The 22,794-nt window shown below is 44.4% G+C and overlaps 2 protein-coding genes across 8 annotated transcripts in view; one reads left to right on the top strand and one right to left on the bottom strand.

Annotated features, from left to right (window-relative positions):
• The window catches only part of LOC143775621 (long-chain fatty acid transport protein 2-like), a 255,858-nt gene that overhangs the window by 20,465 nt on the left and 212,599 nt on the right, over positions 1 to 22,794 (top strand). For 2 of the 3 annotated variants that reach the window (XM_077263968.1, XM_077263966.1), the window contains exon 1: positions 440 to 542. The exons of the other annotated variant lie outside the window; for it this stretch is intronic. The gene's annotated coding sequence lies outside the window, so the exon portion shown is untranslated. Of the gene's footprint in view, positions 1 to 439; positions 543 to 22,794 lie in introns of those variants that run through there. 3 annotated transcript variants of the gene reach the window in all.
• The window catches only part of HYKK (hydroxylysine kinase), a 96,130-nt gene that overhangs the window by 54,113 nt on the left and 19,223 nt on the right, over positions 1 to 22,794 (bottom strand). The window contains exons 1-3 of one of the 5 annotated variants that reach the window (XM_077263973.1): positions 19,948 to 20,245; positions 3,494 to 3,836; positions 447 to 589 (exon numbers count right to left, since the gene is read on the bottom strand). In XM_077263973.1, the coding sequence (XP_077120088.1) occupies positions 447 to 589; positions 3,494 to 3,836 (486 nt within the window). In that variant the 5' untranslated portion in view covers positions 19,948 to 20,245. Of the gene's footprint in view, positions 1 to 446; positions 590 to 3,493; positions 3,840 to 19,819; positions 19,861 to 19,947; positions 20,246 to 22,794 lie in introns of those variants that run through there. The other 4 variants (XM_077263971.1, XM_077263972.1, XM_077263970.1 and 1 more) reach the window with 4 other exon arrangements.

Genomic DNA, 22,794 nt, shown 5'->3' with positions numbered 1-22,794 from the left:
TGTTTCACACGCATCCATATATTTCTATGGGTGCCTGTGAGCCAAGTCTTGTAGCCACTCGCTGCATGCTGCGACTGTTCTTTCATGCGGAATGGTCATGAAAAAATAATGGCAGATCTGCACTGCCCCATAGTATTGCATTTGGCCGACATCAGATAACACTCAGCTGTGTTATAAAGTAGTGTGAGCTTTTAAAGACTATCAGTAGATTTACTGATAGGAAAGGTTCAAAACTCTTCTGTTGCCTATATCTCACTGATAGCAAATGTCGGAGTCCTCTGGATTATACCCATATAATGCTTGTGATCCAAGGCTAAAACCACCGTGCGTACATTAAACTCATGAAAAAAATGTTCTATTGAAAGCAAAATAGTTATGTAATTCTGGGTGTGGTAGAGAATCAGTCTGAAGACTTAGTTATTCCTTTCACAGTGTTTCAATCGTACCTTCGTTAAGGCTTCATCGAGTATTGCAGCTAGTTTTCCTACTTCAAATAAGATTTCAGGAGTGGTTGTAATTTCAGCTGCCGGCGTCCCTGGGAGGTAGGTCAGAAGTCTCACCATATGTTTTTGTATGACACCTCCATAATCTATAAATGAAGTGTAAATTATGTTACCATGTCAGAATGTATAACCTTTTAGAAAGCAATGAGGACAACACAGGCTTGGACTGGTCCATTGGGTAACAGGGGAATCCCCCGGTGGGCCCCTGTACAGATCTGGGCCCGCACCCTTACCAGTATTTGGCATAATTCACTTCACACACTCTGTACAGAAAAAACAACATCTCATCATCCATTAACCAAACTACCCAGTTTATTAATAAATAGAGATAGAAGTAAATTTGTGACAAGGGTAGTTTAATATTTGTATGCAGGTGAAAAGTGGGCCCCCCCAAAGTCATTTTACTGGTGGGCTCTTGGCACCCCAGTCCGACACTGGGACAACATAGGCTATGATTTCATATGTTGTTGTATCCTTAAAGGCAAAACCAGATCTGTGAACCATACTGTAGCATTCTGGAGCCATGTTGTATTTTACTAGATTTTTTTTTATATCATAAATTCACATTTGTAAGGAATACATGCCACTACTTAAATCCTAGCATTTTTATGTAAAATACATTAAGGGCTGTTCCGATGCGTGTGGTGACAGTTTCCTCATGTACCAGAGACACTGACACACGTAGACACATTAAAATGAATGTGTCTCTGCACATGTCAGCGTGTTTTCACGGACCGTGTGTCCATGTGCAAAACACGGAGACATGTCAGTGTTCGTGGGAGCGCACGGATCACACGGACCCATTAAAGTCAATGGGTCCGTGTAAACACGTACCGCACACGGATGATGTCCCTGTGCTTTTTTAAAGTTACAGGGTTAAAATTGAAAAAAAATGCTTCAATACACGGACACATGGACAGCACAAGGACGAGAAATACAGACAGCACACGGATGACACACGGATGGCCTACGTACATGGACAGCTCCGTGACCGTTTCTTCACGTACCGGAAAAATCTGGACGTGTGAGACTGGCCTAATGTGGTATACACAATTTCCTCAAAACTGATAGGGATCGGGCATTATGGGGCGTCGCTATGGGGAGTGCAATGGTAGCAGCTGCATTCAGGCCATGGTGCATTTTGTGACTCAAAGTGTAGAAGTAGTAGGAAAAACTATAAGGCTTAAAAGGGGTTGTCTGATATGAACAAGTAATCAACAGTCTACAGGAGTGCTGTGTATTGCAATTGGTGGAACAGGCTACTTTTATCCTTGCTAAAATGGAGAGACAGCAGTGCCAAAGCACGATAACCACTCCATTCACTCTCTGTGGAGCTGCTAAGCGCTGCACTCAGCTTTTTCCGGAAGTCCCATGGAGAATGAATGGAGTGGCGTTCAGACTGCTTCACTCTGTAATTGTGTAAAATTGCCCTTTTCACAGATAAAAATTCAATTTTCTGCAGATCAATGGGGGTACCAGAAGTTACACTCACACTGATAACCTATACAACTATAAGTTCACGATGGATCTGGCACCTGTTCAGCACCTATATTAATATACGTGTGCTAATGCATGTATGTCCGAGACGTATGCTGCTCTATTTCCTTACTGCCATTAGCTCCCATATAACAAAACATAAAAATAAGAATCTCTAAACCAGAAATGCATTATCTGAGGCTCAGGAGCCAGATGCAACCTCCCAGCTATCTGGACAACAAAGCTGTGAGTAGCCACTTGCAGACAAACATGACAGAGAAAGGGGGAGTATAGCCTTGACAGTTAGCAGCGATGAGCAAGTACTAACTGTGCAGCCATCTAAGGCCTCTTTCACACTTCCGTTGCTGCGGGATCGTCGCAATGCAGTGAAGCAACGTATTCACAGATGTTGTGAAAGTAGCTGAAAACGTGTGGAACGCATCCGGTGTTATGACGGATGCGTCGAAGGAGTTCCTGCCTGGATTTTCAGGTATAAGATTCTGGAAGGAGAGAGGAGAGAGGAGAGAGACTTTTTCCCAGACTTGAATCCTTCCACGCATGCTCAGAGTTAGAAAAACGGGATAAGTCATTGGATTCCTGTGTTTGACGGTCAGCGACCGCTATTTTCTGATGGATCCAGTGCACGATGGATGAAACGGATGGCCATCCGTCACAATCCGTCGCTAATACAAGTCTATGGGAAAAAAACAGGGTCCTGCAGAAAAATTTGCAGGATCCTGTTTTTTCAAAACTCGACGGATTTTGACGGGAGAGAAAAGACGGAAGTGTGAAAGAGGCCTAAGTAACCCATATGGGAGAATTGGGTCCTTTGATCCCTGTTTTTTACTGAAAACAAGAGTAAACAAGTTAGAGATGGCCATCTACATATGTGGATCTGTTTTGTAGTTTATGGGAGTAGTAAAATTAAAAAACTGGCACCATAACACCCATGATCTTCTATGGCGAAAGTCACCTGCATGCACAGTTTCCTCTCTGAAGTACTGATTTAGAAAAAGGGGGATTCCCATTTGCTCAATAGGAGGGCCAAAAATTGGAACTTGAGTCTAGTCTGCATTTAAGTTATCTTGGCACCGGTTTAGTATAATAAAATGGCACATGGACCATAAATGGTTGTGCATCCTATCTCTTGACTAATGTGGTCGATGAAGGGGATGTCTTCATAAATTTTCATGAGTAGCAGTAGGTCTGCTCACCCTGCTGATAGGACTTATGGGCTTATACTGTAGTTCTTTATACATATTGTGAGGGATCGGCTTTGTGGTAGTTGCTGGTTCACACATGGGACTTAGTTCGTTGATTCGAACAAACAGGCAGTTTATTAAAAGTTCATAAACCGATAACGGTAACAACTTAAAACAGCCTCTTCCATTAATATGCAGTTTATGCTTCCAGAATGAGAGTCTCAATTTGGCTTATGATCTTTTTACATTGATTTGCATTTAGTTAAGTCACATTGGGTACATTCACTAGTACTGAATAAAGCACTTTCTCACCAATAGCCTCTAGAGACATGATGGCACCAGATTTTGTGAACAGAGCATTTGGTGTAGGAAGACCTTCATCATGTAAAAACTTCATGGCACATGTCTGCACATCAACTAGCTCTGAATTCTTACTGTCTTCACCATTCAAGATCTTCAGAACATACTCTCTTTGTGTAGTATTCCCATCATCCCAAGTCTGGATGTAGAAGTTCTGATCATCGTAACTTGGCAGAGGCTTTACTTTGGATACTTTAAGGCCAAAAAGTGCCTCTACCAAATTAATAGCCTGTTCTTCATTAACAGCTGGTTTGCTTTTGATCTGTGAATTTCCAGTCTCGTTTTCAGAAGTCATCTTCTAGAGTAATAAAATATAAACTGTCATTATAGTTTAACAGAGTGGGTACAATTTAGCTAATTGTATGCTATATTATATGGAAGGGCAATGTGTAAATATAAGTAAAGTCCATTTATGACATATTTTGCATGTAAAATATGGCATAAAAAAACTTGCTTAACCAGCAACATATGGAAGCGAAATCTCGACAATAAAAAAACATGACAGATGAAAAATCAACACCTTCAAAATGCCATGGATGGCAAAAAGAACAAACAAATCCCAAGATGGTGAAGATGCCTCAAACATATGATGCCCTCATATTATTAGAACCCATTTGAATAACTTTACATTTCTCCACATTGTACCTTAACTGCCAACCAGATGCTCAAACACTTAACTTTTGAACATCTTCCATAACGAGCACTATTCTACATAGTTTGTTGTCATCTGCAAAAATAGAAGCAACACTATTAATCCCATCTGCTGTAAAATTAATAAACAAGGGGCGAACCTAACACTGAACCTTGTGGTACATCACTTGTAACTGGAGACGATGAAGAGTAACAGTCATTCACCACAACTCTAGTAGTACTACAATAGTGTATTATCATGACTGAACTTCTTTTGCTTTTCAGAGGAACCTTTATTATAGTAAAGTGTAATTTTTTTTTAACCCCTTCCCCCCCCCCCCCAAGGATGGTTTGCACGTTAATGACCAGGCCAATTTTTACAAGTCTGACCACTGTCCCTTTATGAGGTTATAACTCTGGAACGCTTCAACGGATCCTGGTGATTCTGTTTTCTCATGACATATTGTACTTCATGATAGTAGTAAAATTTCTTTGATATTACCTGCGTTTATTTGTGTAAAAAACGGAAATTTGGCGAAAATTTTGAAAATGTCGCAATTTTCCAACTTTGAATTTTTATGCAATTAAAATCACAGAGATATGTCACAAAAATACTTAATAAGTAACATTTCCCACATGTCTACTTTACATCTGCACAAATCTGGAACCAAAATTTTTTTTGTTAGGGAGTTATAAGGGTTAAAAGTTGACCAGCAATTTCTCATTTTTACAACACCATTTTTTTTTTTAGGACCACATCTCATTTGAAGTCATTTTGAGGGGTTTATATGATAGAAAATACCAAGTGTGACACCATTCTAAAAACTGCACCCCTCAAGGTGCTCAAAACCACATTCAAGAAGTTTATTAACCCTTCAGGTGTTTCACAGGAATTTTTGGAATGTTTAAATAAAAATGAACATTTAACTTTTTTTCACAAAAAATTTAATTCTGCTCCAATTTGTTTTATTTTACCAAGGGTAACAGGAGAAAATGGACCCGAAAAGTTGTTGTACAATTTGTCCTGAGTACGCTGATACCCCATATGTGGGGGTAAACCACTATTTGGGCGCATGGCAGAGCTCGGAAGCGAAGGAGCGCCATTTGACTTTTCAATGCAAAATTGACTGGAATTGAGATGGGATGCCATGTTGCGTTTGGAGAGCCCCTGATGTGCCTAAACATTGAAACCCCCCCACAAGTGACACCATTTTGGAAAGTTGACCCCCTAAGGAACTTATCTAGATGTGTGGTGAGCACTTTGACCCATTAAGTGATTCACAGAAGTTTATAATGCAGAGCCATAAAAATAAAAAATCATATTTTTTCACAAAAATGATATTTTCACCCCCAATTTTTTATTTTCCCAAAGGTAAGAGAAGAAATTGGACCCCAAAAGTTGTTGCACAATTTGTCCTGAGTACGCCGATACCCCATATGTGGGGGTAAACCACTATTTGGGCGCATGGCAGAGCTCGGAAGCGAAGGAGCGCCATTTGACTTTTCACTGCAAAATTGACTGGACTTGAGATGGGACGTCATGTTGCGTTTGGAGAGCCACTGATGTGCCTAAACATTGAAACCCACAAGTGAAACCATTTTGGAAAGTAGACCCCCTAAGGAACTCATCTAGATGTGTTGTGAGAGCTTTGAACCCCCAAGTGTTTCACTACAGTTTATAACGCAGAGCCGTGAAAATAATTTTTTTTTCCACAAAAATTATTTTCTAACCCCCAGTTTTGTATTTTTCCAAGGGTAACAGTTGAAATTGGACCCCAAAAGTTGTTGTCCAATTTGTTCTGAGTACGCTGATACCCCATATATTGGGGTAAACCCCTGTTTGGGCTCACGGGAGAGCTTGGAAGGGAAGGAGCACTGTTTTATTTTTTCAACGCAGAATTGGCTGGAATTGAGATCGGACGCCATGTCGCGTTTGGAGAGCCCCTGATGTGCCTAACCAGTGGAAACCCCCCAATTATAACTGAAACCCTAATCCAAACATCCCTAACCCTAATCCCAACGGTAACCCTAACCACACTCCTAACCCTGACACTTTAGCCCCAACCCTAACTGTAGCCTTAACCCTAGCCCCAACCCTAACCTTAACCTTAACCCTAACGGGAAAATGGAAATAAATACATTTTTTTAATTTTTGAATTTTCCCTAACTAAGGGGGTGATGAAGGGGGGTTTGATTTACTTTTATAGCGGGTTTTTTAGCGGATTTTTATGATTGGCAGCCGTCACACACTGAAAGACGCTTTTTATTGCAAAAAATAGTTTTTGCGTTTCCACATTTTGAGAGCCATAATTTTTCCATATTTTGGTCCACAGAGTCATGTGAGGTCTTGTTTTTAGCGGGACGAGTTGACGTTTTTATTGGTAACATTTTCGGGCACGTGACCTTTTTTGATCGCTTTTTATTCCGATTTTTGAGAAGCAGAATGACCAAAAACCAGCTATTCATGAATTTCTTTTGGGGGGAGGCGCTTATACTGTTCCGCGTTTGGTAAAATGGATAAAGCAGTTTTATTCTTTGGGTCAGAACGATTACAGCGATACCTCATTTATATCATTTTTTTATGTTTTGGCACTTTTATACGATAAAAACTATTTTATTTTATAGAAAAAATAATTATTTTTGCATCGTTTTATTCTGAGGACTATAACTTTTATTATTTTTTCTTAGATGAAGCTGTATGGCAGCTCGTTTTTTGCGGGACAAGATGACATTTTCAGCGGTACCATGGTTATTTATATCTGTCTTTTTGATTGCGTGTTATTCCACTTTTTGTTGTTTTTTTTTTTTTTACGGTGTTCACTGAAGGGGTTAACTAGTGAGTGAGACAGTTTATAGGTCGGGTTGTTACGGACGCGGTGATACTATATATGTGTACTTTTATTGTTTTTTTTTTATTTAGATAAAGAAATGCATTTATAGGAAGAATGTATATGTATACATATATATATATATATATTTGGGATTTTTTTTTTTTTTTTTTAACTATAACTTTGCCCCGGGGGGGCATCATGTTCTAGTGTAAGATCACTGATCTGAAACTTTGCTGTGCACTGTGTCAGATCATCGATCTGACGTGCACTCCTGGAGGCTTCCCGGCGCCTGCTCTGAGCAGGCGCTGTGAAGCCACCTCCCTGCAGGACCCGGATGCAGCCCCACAGCCATTTTGGATCCAGGCCTGCTGCAGGGAGGAGGTAAGAAACCCTCGGAGCAACGCGATCACATTGCGTTGCTCTGGGGGTCTCAGGGAAGCCCGCAGGGAGCCCCCTCCCTGCGCGATGCTTCCCTATACCGCCAAAACACTGCGATCATGTTTGATTGCAGTGTGCCGGGGGTTAATGTGCTGGGGGCGGTCCGTGACCGCTCCTGGCACATAGTGCCGGATGTCAGCTGCGATAGTCAGCTGACACCCGGCCGCGATCGGCCGCGCTCCCCCCGTGAGCGCGGCCGATCGCATATGACGTACTATCCCATCGGTGGTCATACGGGCCCACCCCTCTTCGACAGGATAGTACGTCTAATGTCAGAAAGGGGTTAAAGAGCCAAACCGTTTCTGAAGCTTTCTTATTGTAAATGTTGATAAATCCCATCCTATGATTCCTTTTTCGGTTCCTTAGTAATGGCACAATCACCCTTACATAGGTATTTGAGGCTCAACTGATACATTTATTTTAGAAAGAGCTAGTTTCACACTAGCGTTTGGCATGGAATATTTTACTTTATCCATCACCTGAAAATATATTTGCATACTTACCTTAGTTTACTTTGCATTGTATTGGGTCCAGGTTTTGCCACCTCCTTTCCTCATCTGTGTTGTTCTCACCTGCTTATATTTACCGTTTTATACATAATTTTGTTTTTATTATGTATTGAAATAAAAATATATTTTTTATTCTTCATTTGCTGCTGAATAGAGTTTTTTGTAGGTGCTTTTATAATTTTGCATTTAGTACAATACCCACTAAAGAATTAGATATAGATTCTTTAGGGGCTTTTGATTTTTTTACTTGTCTTTTGACATTTTGCTGCCTATTTATACTCCAACAGTGGTATTGAAACATGTGTACCAAAGAACACTAAACTCAAGGCCGGAGATATTATTGCTTAGGGGCCCATTTCCATCACCAAAGCAGGTGAAATTATGCATTTTGATGAGCAATTTAATTGCAAAGGTCCCATATACTGTTCTTGCAAAGTGGCCCTTTTTTGGTTGTGTCCACCAGTGACCAAACTCCATATATAAACTAAAAGATTGCCGACTAGTAATACCCCTTGGATGGAACGCATTCTCCAGGACGACCGGCTTCTCTGCACCTCGGACCTGGAAGCTCAAGCGCCAGCCCATATTGCGACTCCTCGCTCTTCCTTTGTGCCTTTATGCTTAGTCATACTCCAGGACCTTTGAGGTGTAATTCTCCCGGGTCATATTGACACGCAGGCCTGCAGGCCCATATATCGTGCTCACTTATTCCAGGTATTCACCTTATACACTCACCGGCCACTTTATTAGGTACACCATGCTAGTAACGGGTTGGACCCCCTTTTGCCTTCAGAACTGCCTCAATTCTTCGTGGCATAGATTCAACAAGGTGCTGGAAGCATTCCTCAGAGATTTTGGTCCATATTGACATGATGGCATCACACAGTTGCCGCAGATTTGTCGGCTGCACATCCCAAAGATGCTCCATACAAGGCAGGATGGATCCATGCTTTCATGTTGTTTACGCCAAATTCTGACCCTACCATCCGAATGTCGCAGCAGAAATCGAGACTCATCAGACCAAGCAACGTTTTTCCAATCTTCTACTGTCCAATTTCGATGAGCTTGTACAAATTGTAGCCTCAGTTTCCTGTTCTTAGCTGAAAGGAGTGGTACCCGGTGTGGTCTTCTGCTGCTGTAGCCCATCTGCCTCAAAGTTCGACGCACTGTGCGTTCAGAGATGCTCTTAGGCCTACCTTGGTTGTAACGGGTGGCGATTTGAGTCACTGTTGCCTTTCTATCAGCTCGAACCAGTCTGCCCATTCTCCTCTGACCTCTGGCATCAACAAGGCATTTCCGCCCACAGAACTGCCGCTCACTGGATTTTTTTTCTTTTTCGGACCATTCTCTGTAAACCCTAGAGATGGTTGTGCGTGAAAATCCCAGTAGATCAGCAGTTTCTGAAATACTCAGACCAGCCCTTCTGGCACCAACAACCATGCCACGTTCAAAGGCACTCAAATCACCTTTCTTCCCCATACTGATGCTCGGTTTGAACTGCAGGAGATTGTCTTGACCATGTCTACATGCCTAAATGCACTGAGTTGCCGCCATGTGATTGGCTGATTAGAAATTAAGTGTTAACAAGAAGTTGGACAGGTGTACCTAATAAAGTGGCCGGTGAGTGTATATATGTGCTGCACGCTCACATCTAACGCAACGGCCGAGCGCCTTGGAAATCTTCCCACTCACTTATAGCTTTTTCTGATTGAAACCTCAACGGCTCACGGAGCACTAGCTTGGATTCTATCCCAGCCGCCACTGTTGTCACCTGTTGCCTGCTTACTATTTGACGGATTCTGATCATGAATAGAATTTATTGTGATCTACATTTTCTCTGACTGTGCATCATTTATATTATCTCTTTAAAATCTTGTAGTGATTTTGCATATATTTCAGGGTTATTAAAAATGATTCTGATGAAGGTCTTGTGATTAGACCGAAAACGTTTAAATCTTTGAACTGGATGCACAATAAGGCCTGTCCCACACGTCCAGATAATTCCGGTACCGAAAAAATCGGTACCGGAGTTATCCGTGTCCGTGTGCTCACATGGCACATCAGTGTGGCACACATGTGGCAGCCGTGTGCCGACTGGGTACCACACGGACCGCGCAGGAGACAGCACTAGAGATAAGCGCTGTCCCCTGCATCTGGTGCTGAAGCCGCCATTCATTTCTTCTCTCCAGCAGCGTTCGCTGGAGAGAAGGAATGAAAAATCATTGCTTTTTGATTTTTTTTGTGTTTAATATAAAGATCCATGTCACCACCCCCCTCCTACCCCCTGTGCGCCTGCCCGCTGGAAATAACCTCCCTATGGGAGGTGGAGCCACATATTCACTACTGTAATGAGCGGCACCACGTGACCGCTCATACAGGACAAGCTGCGGCGCTGAGAGGAAGCATTGAGGGAGCCGGGTGAGTATTTTATTTCCAGCGGGCGGGCGCACAGGGGGTGGGAGGGGGGTGGTGACAAGGATCTTTATTTTAAACACAAAAAAAATAAAAAAACAATGATTTTTCATTCCTTCTCTCCAGCGAACGCTGCTGGGAAGAAGGAATGAATTCCGGCTTCAGCACCACGAGCTGGGGGGACAGCGTTTACTGTAGCACTGTCTCCTGCACGGCACACGGACAGCATCCGTGTGAGGTACGTGTTTTACACGGACCCATTGACTTTAATGGGTCAGTGTGATCCATGCGCTCCCACGAACACTGACATGTCTCCGTGTTTTTCAAACGGACACACGGTCCATGAAAACACGCTGACATGTGCAGAGACACATTGATTTTAATGTGTCTACGTGAGTCAGTGTCTCCGGTACGTGAGAAAACTGTCACCACACGTACCAGAGCCACTGACGTGTGAAACCAGCCTAAATGAAATGTTCAACTTTTTTTCTGCAAAAACAACTGAGTGCCAAGCGTTTTGTAATTACACATATAATGTAAGATAGTGTAGAATATTCTGTATCAAGCCAATACACAGTGTGTATGTCTATTGCTCAATCACGAAAAACATATTTCCTGTTTGAACACAAACAAGAATGTTCTCACCCTGATGCCAGAGACTCCGACCTAACGCCCCTTAAAGCTGCAGAGCTTGCATTCTTGAAGAAGATAAAATCCTTGAGTTGCACAAATCTCTGTCCTATTAGTTTGCAACCATGTATCAATATAGGTCAAATGTATTCCAGCCTGGAGTACATTGTAGCGAGTTCTCAGCTGGCCTTCTACAAGCTGTGCTGCTAAGTACTGAAGTACACAGCCCTGGGAGTAGTTATGTAACCAGTGGCGTAACTACAAAGTTATGGGCCCCGGTGCGAACTTCCAAATGGGCCCCCCCCCGCCATAAAATTCAATGTAACCCCCATAGAATACAATGCAGCCCCCCTCATAGTATAATGCAGCCCCTCCATACAGGGGCAGTGAGAAAGACACGAGCAAATCGTGACGAGGGGGAAGGGGAGAGGGCACAAGGGGGCAAGGAAGACAGGCACAAGGGGACACATGGGGGCTAGGAGGCAGGGGAGAAGGTTACAAAGGGACTAGTGGGCAAGGGAGACTGACACAAGGGGACAATGGAGACTGACACAAGGGGCACACGGGGACAAGTGGGCAAGGGAGACTGACACAAAGGGCACACGAGGACTAGTGGACAAGGGAGACTGGCACACGGGGACATAGGGACTAGTGGGCAAGGGAGACTGACACAGGGAATAGTGGGCAAGGGAGACTGATACAAGGGGATTAGTGGGCAATGGAGACTGACACAAGGGGACACACGGGGACAAGCACAAGGGGACAAGGGAGACAGGCACAAGGGGACACACAGACTAGTGGGCAAGAGACTGACACAAGGGGACAAGGGATACAAGCACAAGGGGACACAGGGACAAGTAGGAAAGTGAGACTGACACACAGGGACTAGTGGGCAAAGGAGACTGACACAAGCACAAGGGGACAAAGGAGACTGACACAAGCACAAGGGGACATAGGAGACAGGCACATGGGGACACACAGGGACTAATAGGCAAGGGAGACTGGCACATGGGGACACAAGCATAAGGGAGACAGGCTCAAGGGGACACACGGCCCCCTGACCTGCCAGAGCCGCTTGCAGCTGCGACCGTGGTAGTTACGCCGCTGCCTCACACACACACACATACTACAGATATCACACACACACACACACACACACACACACACATCATGCTACAGATATCACACACACACACACACACACACACACCATACTACAGATATCACACACACACACTACAGATATCACACGCGCACACACACACTACAGATATCACACACACACACACACACACACTACAGATATCACACACACACTACAGATATCACACACACACACACATCATATTACAGATATCTCACACATACTAGTTATCACACACACTACAGATATCACACACACATCATACTACAGATATCACACACACACACATACTACAGTTATCACACACACACTACAGATATCACACACACACACACACACACACACATACTATAGATATCACACACACACACACACACACACACACACACACACACACACCAGAGATACCAGCTCATATACACAACTCACAATCTCCTCTCTGGTACAGGGGTGGCTGATGTAAACCGGCTGCAGCTCCTCAGCTTCTCCTGACTAAAGCGGCTCTGTCCCGCACCTCCCCCTGCTCTTGCCTTCTGTCCCGGGGTTATTTTGGCTCTCTCTTAAATACGATCTCATTCAGACGTACATGAGATGTATGAGGGGGAAAAATACAGACTGAGAAGCTGTCTCATCGTGATGACTGGAGCTGCTTCCTGTCTCTCACATGCCCCAGCTGCCCCCTTCCCCTAGATACGCCTCGGACTGTTGCCGTGCAGGAGGAATCTCCTGCACAGCCCGCACAGTGGTCTATCCAGCACAGCCCGCACAGTGGTCTATCCAGCACAGCCCGCACAGTGGTCTATCCAGCACAGCCCGCACAGTGGTCTATGCAGCACAGCCCGCACAGTGCTTGCTTCCTGCTCCAGTCTCAGGCTCAGCTGCAGTCTGCCCGGGACACAGCAGGTGCGCAATGATATGACGTCATCGCGCACCCGCAGTGTCAGAGGCAGAGCGGGGAATGATGGGAGAGGGAGCGTCTGTAGACGCTCTCTCCTCCATCATTGCATTCAACTGTACCGGCATCACAGACGCCGGTATAGTTGAATGCGACGGCGGGGGGGTGAGTCGGCGGCGGCGGGGGGAGGCGGATCGAGCAGCCCATGACTGGCACCGGCTCTTCTGGCATTTGCCAGAAGTGCCCGATGGCCAGTTCGGCCCTGCTCTGACCTGCCGGCCCCGGGCCCCTGACCTGCCGGGCCCTGTCGCAATGGCGACCGCTGCAACCGCGGTAGTTACGCCCCTGTCCATACTGTACAATGGCCACACATAGTGCTCCATACTGTACAATGGCCACACATGATGCTCCATACTGTACAATGGCCACACATGATATTGCCTACAGTATAATGGCCACACATAGTTACTCCTACACACGCGGCTGAGCTCCGTACACATTGCACATGCGGCTCCCCTCCGTACACCTCGTACACACCTGGCTCCGCTCCATACACCTCGTACACACCCGGCTCCGCTCCGTACACCTCGTACACACCCGGCTCCGCTCCGTACACCTCGTACACACCCGGCTCCGCTCCGTACACCTCGTACACACCCAGCTCCGCCTTGTACACCTCGTACACACCCGGCTCCGCTCCGTACACCTCATACACACACTGCTCTGCTACATCCACACAAACCCCTCCTGACCTCACACAAAAGCTTACCCTCCTCCAGCACGATGACAACCAGCACTGCACTACAGTCCTGCACTACACGGAAGCCCTTGATCATGTGACTCCTGACTCCCCTCCTGTGACCTCATCACAGGTCCTGTGCACACAGAGCAGCTGCAGCCATAGTTGTGGTGTGCGGCTCTCTGCGGTGGAGGGGCTCTGCTGCGGGACAAGTGCAGTCCCACCCATGATCGCGCATGCACTGAGAGAGTGCACGCGCACCAGGGCCTGTAAAGAAGGTTTATTTAAAGGGCCGGCGGCCCATTTTGTAGCTCAGAGTTCTTAGGGGCCCGCCCCGTCTGCTGGACTGGGCGGGCCCCTAAGCACTGCGGGCCCCGTCGCAATTGCGACCCCTGCGACCGCGGTAGTTACGCCCCTGTATGTAACTGAAGGAATCCAGTGTAAATCACATAAGCCAAGCAAGGAAAGCTAACTACAGTTTGATTAAATGTCTCTTTACTTTGACAATGAACAATGCATGTATTGGCACTAGTGATGAGCGAGTGTACGTGTTGCTCGGGTGACCTCCGAGTATTTGTTAGTGTTCGGAGATTTAGTTATCATCGCAGCAGCTGAATGATTTACAGCTATTAGCCAGCTTGATTACATGTGGGGATTCCCTAGCAACCAGGCAACCCCCACATGTACTTAGGCTAGGAAGTAGCTGTAAATCATTCAGCTGCGGCGATGAAAACGAAAGCACCGAACACTAACAAATACTCGGAGATCACCCGAGCAACGAGTATGCTCGCTCATAACTACTTGGCACAAATCTATTCCTGGCCATTGAAATAAACCCTGTGTTATGTATTAAAATCTGTCCGCATAAAACCTCTTAAAAATGTTTGGAATATGGTTAAATACATAGTACCTAGAAAGAGTATTCATACCTCATGAACTTTTCCACATTTTTTCACGTTACACTCACAAAGTAAAAGGTATTTTTTGTGATAAACCAACAATATGTAGCCATCGTTTGTGAAGTGTAAAGAAAATCAAATCATACTGTACATAGTTTTCTAAATATTTTTTAAAATATAACATTGAAAATTATAATGTGCTTTTGTATTCCGCCCCCTGAATTAATACTTTGTAGGACCACCTTTCGCTGCAATTACTGTGCAAATCTTTTGGGGTATGGTACTTCTCTACCAGCTTTGCATATCTAGAGGCTGAAATGTTTGCCGATTGTGCTTCGCAAACTAGCTGTACGTCAGTGAGACTGGATGGAGGGCATTTGTGAACAGCAATTTTCAAGTCTTGCCACAGATTCTCAGTGCAATTTTAGGTCTGGCCCATTCACACACGTGAATATACTTTGATCTAAACCATTCCATTGTAGTTCTAGTAGTATGTTTAATGTCATTGTCCTCCTGGAAGGTGAACCTATTCATCAGTCTCAAGTCTTTTGCAGCCTTTAACAAGTTTTTCTCCATGATGGCCCTATATTTAGGTCTAGCCATCTTCCCGTCAACTCTGACCAGTTTCCCAATCCCTGCTGAAGAAAAGCCTCCCAACAGCATGATGCTGTCTCCACCATATTTGACGGTGAGGATTGTATTTTTCAAGGTGATGAACAGTCTTAGGCTGCTTTCACACATCAGTTTTTTGCCGTCAGTCACAATCCGGTGAATTTAAAAAAAAAAAAAATACGAATCTGTCAAAAGTTACCGCCGGATCCATTTTGTTCACATAGACTTGAATTAGCGACGGATGGCCTCATGTTTCATTCGTTTTTTGCAAGATCTATCAAATTTGTTTTCCGCCAGCCAGAGAAAATGGACATAAAAAACGTTACTATGTGCGTCAAAAAAACGGACAGCGACGGATCTGGTGGCGTCCGGCGTTTGCTATAATGGAAGCCTATGGATCCGTAAAATGACTGAATCTGGCAACGGATTCCGTTTTTTTAAACTGAGCATGTTTAGCTTTTCCCATTCTGGGGTTCTCTCACTCTCTCTCTCATCCCCGGAACAGTTAGGTCGGATCCGGTGAAAAAACTGATCCATCGCATCATTTTTTTACAATTTGCGATGGATACATTTTTTTCAAAATATGCCGGATTAAGCCTCACGGCAAAAACCTGATGTGTGAAAGCAGCCTTAGGCTATGTGCACATGTATTCTGGTCCACTGCGGATTTTTCCGCATCGGATTTGAAAAATCTGCAGGGCAATAACGCTGCGTTTTTGCCACAGATTTATCGCATTTTTTTCTGTGGCTTTACAACTGCGGTTTTCCATAGGAGCAGCTGTAAAAGAAAGAAAGAAGTGACATGCTGCGGAATGTAAACCGCGCGTTTTTTTTCCGCAGCATGTGCACAGCGTTTTTTGTTTCCCATAGGTTTACATTGTAATGTAAACTCATGGGAAACTGCTGCAGACCCGCAGTTGTGGAAACGCTGCAGATCCGCAGCGTTTTCCGCATCGTGTGCACATACCCTTAGCGTTCCACCACACATAGAGCTTTGCATTTAGCTCAAAATGTTCTACTGTGGTCTCACTGAAGCCACGCTCATCTGTCGGCATGGGACCCCATGCAAATCACAAGTGGCTGCTTCTCCTGGTGCCAGCACTAGATAATCTTGACAATGCACAGTGTGCATGATGTGAGTATTCACAAGTCTGCAGTAACACAAAGTGATTGCAGACTAAGGCAGGCAATTCCTTTAACGATCGGTTTGGTTTGCGGTTTATGGCTGTGACATGTGTATCTGGCTGTTTGTTGGAATAAATGTCTTTGCCTATAATTACTGATTATGAATAAATGTGAATAATTTTGGCTTACACCATCACTCTACTTTAAAAAGTAAGAAAGATGCTGCTAGATTTGAGTAAAATCATGTGAATCTTTTATTAAATCTTCCTTTAAGATTCCACATGAATGAAGAACCCACAGCTTGCCTCCACGCTTGAAGGTACTATTACGTCACATGGAATACATCTCCCCATCTTCAGAAATGTGACGTTCCGATCCCCTGGGAACATGTAAAGTCAGCATGGCACAGTTTTACATAGACGCCCATGGTCCACATGGACCGCGAGAGGATGTGGCCCACGCAGTCACTGGTGTGGCACCACTCTCACTCACAACCTTGACAGGCTGAGAGGCTCCTTTCACTAACACTAGTGAAACAGAGCGCTGCCAGCCTTTTAGGACTGCCACCAGTCCCTCATTAGATATACGTCCTGTCCGTTAACGGGATTATATCTGGCTAGAAACCAGAGCTGGTAGCATGGAAACATAAACCGAGAAACGGACATGTGGATTCATGGGTCGAGATGAAAGAGCAGCCCAAAGTTCAATTATATATTTAATCGTGATGTATGTCTAGGGCTTACAATTTTTTCCATAACTCCTTATTATGGAATTATGTTTCTGGAATGTTCTAGAAGGTGTCTGCAGCTTCAGAAGGACTCTATATGGCTAGCATTCCTTTGTCCTGCTCTGTGCTGGTCAAGGTGTGTGATCTGTCGCTCACATCCCTAGAGACTTGACACCTCCCTCTCTGCTGACCTAGGTGTTCTCATACAGCTGTACACTGAAGGGGGTTTTATAATCCCATGCCAGAAAGGATATAAGGCTGCGTTCACATTATGTTAGCAGCAGCCCGTTCAGCACATATGCTAACGGGCTGCTGTTAACGCAAGTGCTGACGTTCCATCGCGCTAGCGCAGATGGAGCATCTGCTAGCTCAATCTGCGCTAGCAGTGACGGACCCGGAAATGCTGCAGCCCGTGTCTCAGGGTCCGTCACTCAATCATGGCACATCGCTAGCGCACGCCCATTGTGGGCGTGCGCTAGCGATGCGTCCGACATTGCATTCAATGGCCGCGTTAACGGACTACATTACACCGCGTTATGCCGCGGTGTAACGTAGTCCGTTTAACTGAGTCACTGAACGCAATGTGAACCTAGCCTAAATGATTGACATTAAATTATCTCTCCAATACTCTTCACAGTCAGTAAATTACATCAGTTTTTGTAAGCCAAAATTAGGAGTAGAACAATCAGAGGAAAAGTATAATAGAAATATGGCACCATTTCTGCATTTTTAACTTACTCTTAGTTTTGGCTTACATATACTGAGGTAAAATGCTGACCAAATACTGAACGTGTGAGCGTGGTCTTAAAGAATAAATTAATATAGGATTATTAATAAAATGACTATATTGAGTAACAGGTCTATTTTAATAGTAACCCTCATGCAAGGTAAAGAGCAGCAATAACACGGTAACTGCTGCTTGTACATAATTAACATATATCCCTACAAGGACAGACAGGATTGACTAAAAACTCATTTACTTGTGTTATTATTACGCTCTGAGTAGTGTTGAGCGATACCGTCCGATACTTGAAAGTATCGGTATCGGAAAGTATCGGCCGATACCGGCAAAGTATCGGATCCAATCCGATACCGATACCCGATACCAATACAAGTCAATGGGACTCAAGTATCGGACGGTATTCCTGATGGTTCCCAGGGTCTGAAGGAGAGGAAACTCTCCTTCAGGCCCTGGGATCCATATAAATGTGTAAAAGAAAGAATTAAAATAAAAAATATCGCTATACTCACCTCTCCGACGCAGCCTGGACCTCAGCGAGGGAACCGGCAGCGTTGTTTGTTTAAAATTCGCGCTTTTACTTGGTTACGTGAAGTCCCGGCTTGCGATTGGTCAGGGCGGCCATGTTGCCGGGACGCGGACCAATCACAGCAAGCCGTGACGAAATTACGTCACGGCTTGCTGTGATTGGTCCGCGTCCCGGCAACATGGCCGCCATTAACCAATCACAAGCCGTGACGTCACGGGAGGCTGGACACGCGCGCTTTTTAAAATGGGCGCGTGTCCAGCCTCCCGTGACGTCCCGGCTTGTGATTGGTTGACCGCGGCGCAACCAATCACAAGCCGGGAGGCTGGACACGCGCGCATTTTAAAATTTTAAAATGGGCGCGTGTCCAGCCTCCCGGCTTGTGATTGGTTGACCGCGGCGCAACCAATCACAAGCCGGGACGTCACGGGAGGCTGGACACGCGCCCATTTTAAAAAGCGCGCGTGTCCAGCCTCCCGTGACGTCACGGCTTGTGATTGGTTAATGGCGGCCATGTTGCCGGGACGCGGACCAATCACAAAGCCGGGACGTAATTTTAAAATCCTTAAGGACCTGAAATTACGTCACGGCTTGCTGTGATTGGTTGCGTCTCCCATGTGACTGCGACGCAACCAATCACAACGCCGGAACGTAATTTTAAAATCCTGAAGGACCTGAAATTGCGTCACGGCTTGCTGTGATTGGTTGCGTCCCGGTCACATGGGCGGCACGCAACCAATCACAAGCCGGGACTCACGTAAAGGAAAGAAAAGCGCGAATTTTAAACAAAGAACGCTGCCGCTTCCCTCGGTAAGGTGCAGGCTGCGTCGGAGAGGTGAGTATAGCAATATTTTTTATTTTAATTCTCTCTTTTACACATTTTTACATTAATGTTGTTTCGATACCGATACCCGATATCACAAAAATATCGGATCTCGGTATCGGAATTCCGATACAGCAAGTATCGGCCGATACCCGATACTTGCAGTATCGGAATGCTCAACACTAGCTCTGAGTAATCTGAAAAAAAAATCACCTCTAGCAATATTTCAATTCCAAAGAAGTTATGCATCTAATAAGTTTTACCTCCATAAAGCTGGATAATAGAATGTCACATGGATATCTCCTCTAACTACTGATATAAGGGGTCATCCCAGCAAATGCCCACTTATTTCTTGGTGTGGGTGTGGGATGCCTGCTGTATCCTTCTTTTCTATAGTGTCTTATTACGGAGTCTATTCAATCAAAACAAAGTCCAATACCACTTAGCGTGCATGTCACGTTGGGTGCACAGTTACTTATTGTTAACCAATAAGACTAAATGTAACATTTATTTCTGTGCAAATAACATAATGTAGCCAACAAGCCCCCCCCCCCAAATCATGTATTCATTAAAACTGCAGTGAAAACTAAAGGCCTTACCACAATACGTGTGAAAGCAGTCAATGATCGAGGACATTCAGGGCAGGAAAGGGAATTACAGTAAATGTTTAACCAGATAATTCTTGTGCCATGTTATAAAATCCTAGAATATTAATAAGACACCATACCTGGAATGTCAGGCGCTCTGTGTGGATAAGAACACATTAAAAACAATTTTTCCAAGGGCTTGAAAAGGAAACATTCAGAGAGTCTGCAGCAGAGAAGTGTGAGGCTGGATGTGGGAGGCCTGGGCCTTACATGCATCCAATGAGAAGAGCGTTCTTGTCCAAAAAAAAAAAAAAGCCCTTTAAGTAGAGCAGCCACAGATTTCCTTACAAGCAATTTGGCAGAATTGAACGCTGTATACTGGATAAACAAAGAAACATTACTAGACTTTAACTTTAGGTCAAATCTCTCGAGACACCTATATACTATCCTGCACATTCCTCTGCCTAACAACACAGCTGTCAGGCATTATCCGTGTAAAAAGCAGATGTATTATACCAGAGAACAAATCATTACCAAAATATTTCCAAAAATATGCAATCGAGCTTTGTCCTCACATTTTCAGATAAATATTAGATATATACATTAAATTGATAAAACAACATAGGTTGGATATGAGGTATAGTTTAAAGGAGTTACTAATAGTGACGAGCGAACGTGCTCACATAACGTGTTATCCGAGCATGCTTGGGTGTTATCCGAGTATCGTGGGCTTCTTCGGATAATATGTTGGAGTCACTGCAGCTTAGGGATTCCCTAACAAGCAGGCAATCCTGCATGTGTTACTGCTGTCTAAGGCTACTTTCACACTGGCGTCGTTCGACGCACGTCGCAATGCGTCGTTATGTAGAAAAGAACGCATCCTGCAAAGTTGCCCACAGGATGCGTTTTTTCTCCATAGACTTATACATAGCGACGCATTGCGACGGTTGCGTCGTGTTTTGGTGTACCGTCGGCACAAAAAAACGTTACATGTAATGTTTTTTGTGCGTCGTGTCCACCATTTCTGACCGCGCATGCGCGGCCGGAACTCCGCCCCCTCCTCCCCGCTGCCCACGTTGTGATTAATTAGCACACTGTCCGTCGGTACATCGGGCCGACGGTTTGCGATGGCCCGTACCGACGGACTAGTGTGAAAGTAGCCTAACAGCCACAAAACATGCAACCATGTGGCCTCAAACATATTATCTGAGCAAACCCACGATACTCGGATAGCACCCAAGCATGCTCGGATAACAGGTTATCCTAGCACGTTCGCTCATCACTACTTGTCAGGTCTTGTGATAAAAATCTGCAGTTACTCAAGTTCCCATAAGGCCAATATAGGCCATGGTGAGTTTCATCAGTTCTTTTCGCTGATAAAAAAAAAAAAAAGTGTTTCCACCTTCTCCTATCAATCAGTCAGTGAAAAATGGAAGGCATTCCAGTGCGGTCAGATTTTTTCACTGACCCTTAAGCTTGCATTGCCGATTTTAATCTGACACTCGGATCACTATCGGACATTTCTCTTCAATTTTGAATGGACCACTCGGTCTGAGGAAAAAATCTTAGAGAAGAGAAAGACGTGCACTCTGGCATTTTTATGATGGTGCTGACTGAACGTGGAAGTGTTCCACCAAGCTATAATCCCAAGCATAAACAGTCGCACTCAGAATTTCTTCAGAATTTTGCCAAACAAGTGATTTTTTCTGGTATCTGCAGATACCAGATGCAGCACATAAATAGCCCCTAACGGGACTACAGTACCTCTCCTGGAAACATGCCCTCTTTCTATGTCTTTACTACGAGTAAGGTTTGAAAAAGACCCAGCGGGTCGAAACGTTACCTTACAACACTGCGGTGAATTGTTCTATTTTGGTGTTTTGAAAATAAAAAAATCACTTGTTTGGCAAAATTCTGAAGAAATTCTGAGTGCGACTGTTTATGTTGAGGAAAAAATCTGACATATGAACAGCTCCATAGACCATCATAAATATGAGTGCTATCCGTGAAAAACACACGAATAGCACGCATACTTGAAAAACTGACATGTGAATGAAGCCTTAGATATCAACAGAGAGCAGGATATTTTCTCTGGTTGTCCTTGTCCTCTGCAAGGTTTCATGGATGGTAGAAATTTACCTTTTTCGGGGAATCTCTTTAAGGTCTCATACTCATTTGCGTGAGACTCGGATGAGTCTCGCACGGCAATACCAGTCACTGCACCTGGCACAGAGGAGTGGAGCGTGCGGCTGCATGTATTCCTATGTGGCTGCACGCTCCGATGTGAGTACCGGCAGCAGCGCCGGGTATCAACATGCGAGACTCATCCGAGTCTCGCGCAAGTGAGTATGAGCCCTTATAGTTGAGCACGTGTCATCCTCCAAATTTGTTAAATGCAATGTCCTTATTTTGCATCCACCAAAGGTACCTGCCAAGGCACATACTGCTCGGTAATGTTGAAAAAAAAGTTATTAAAATAATTAATACACATATTTAGGAGAAATTACAGTCAATCCAATTACAAGGAAACGCATTATTCACATATCAATTAAACATATTACTCATCAATCTTTACATTGATCTAAGAATCCTTTACTTGAAGTATTAACAGATTTGCACTTCTCATCCATCATGAAATTTCAACCTGGGTGTATATCTAGTAACATCTGTCCTTATATGAACTCGAGCGTGGGAACTTTTACCAGGCTCCAGTTCATGAGGACATCCAGCAGAGGGCGCCTCACCGCAACTCAAGGTAACTACAGTTCATCCCCCTGCAATCCATTAATTCCCAGGGGTTTTACAGCCACAAGCACTGCTTTAGCACAGCTCCTGGCTCTAAAATGATTTAACCCCTTCAGATGGATTTACTTCGTGGGACTTGACCTGATCGTCGGAAGGTATGAGATATTGTTGAGTTTTTATTTTTCCTTTGTTACAGGACGAGGGTCATCAGGTGGATTACCAGTATAATAAAATATTACAAC

Source organism: Ranitomeya variabilis, chromosome 5 (genome assembly GCF_051348905.1).
Source record: "Ranitomeya variabilis isolate aRanVar5 chromosome 5, aRanVar5.hap1, whole genome shotgun sequence".
NCBI classification, from domain to species: domain Eukaryota; kingdom Metazoa; phylum Chordata; class Amphibia; order Anura; family Dendrobatidae; genus Ranitomeya; species Ranitomeya variabilis.
The sequence above is the reverse complement of the archived record's forward strand: the minus strand, read 5'-3'. Positions and strand labels throughout refer to the sequence as shown.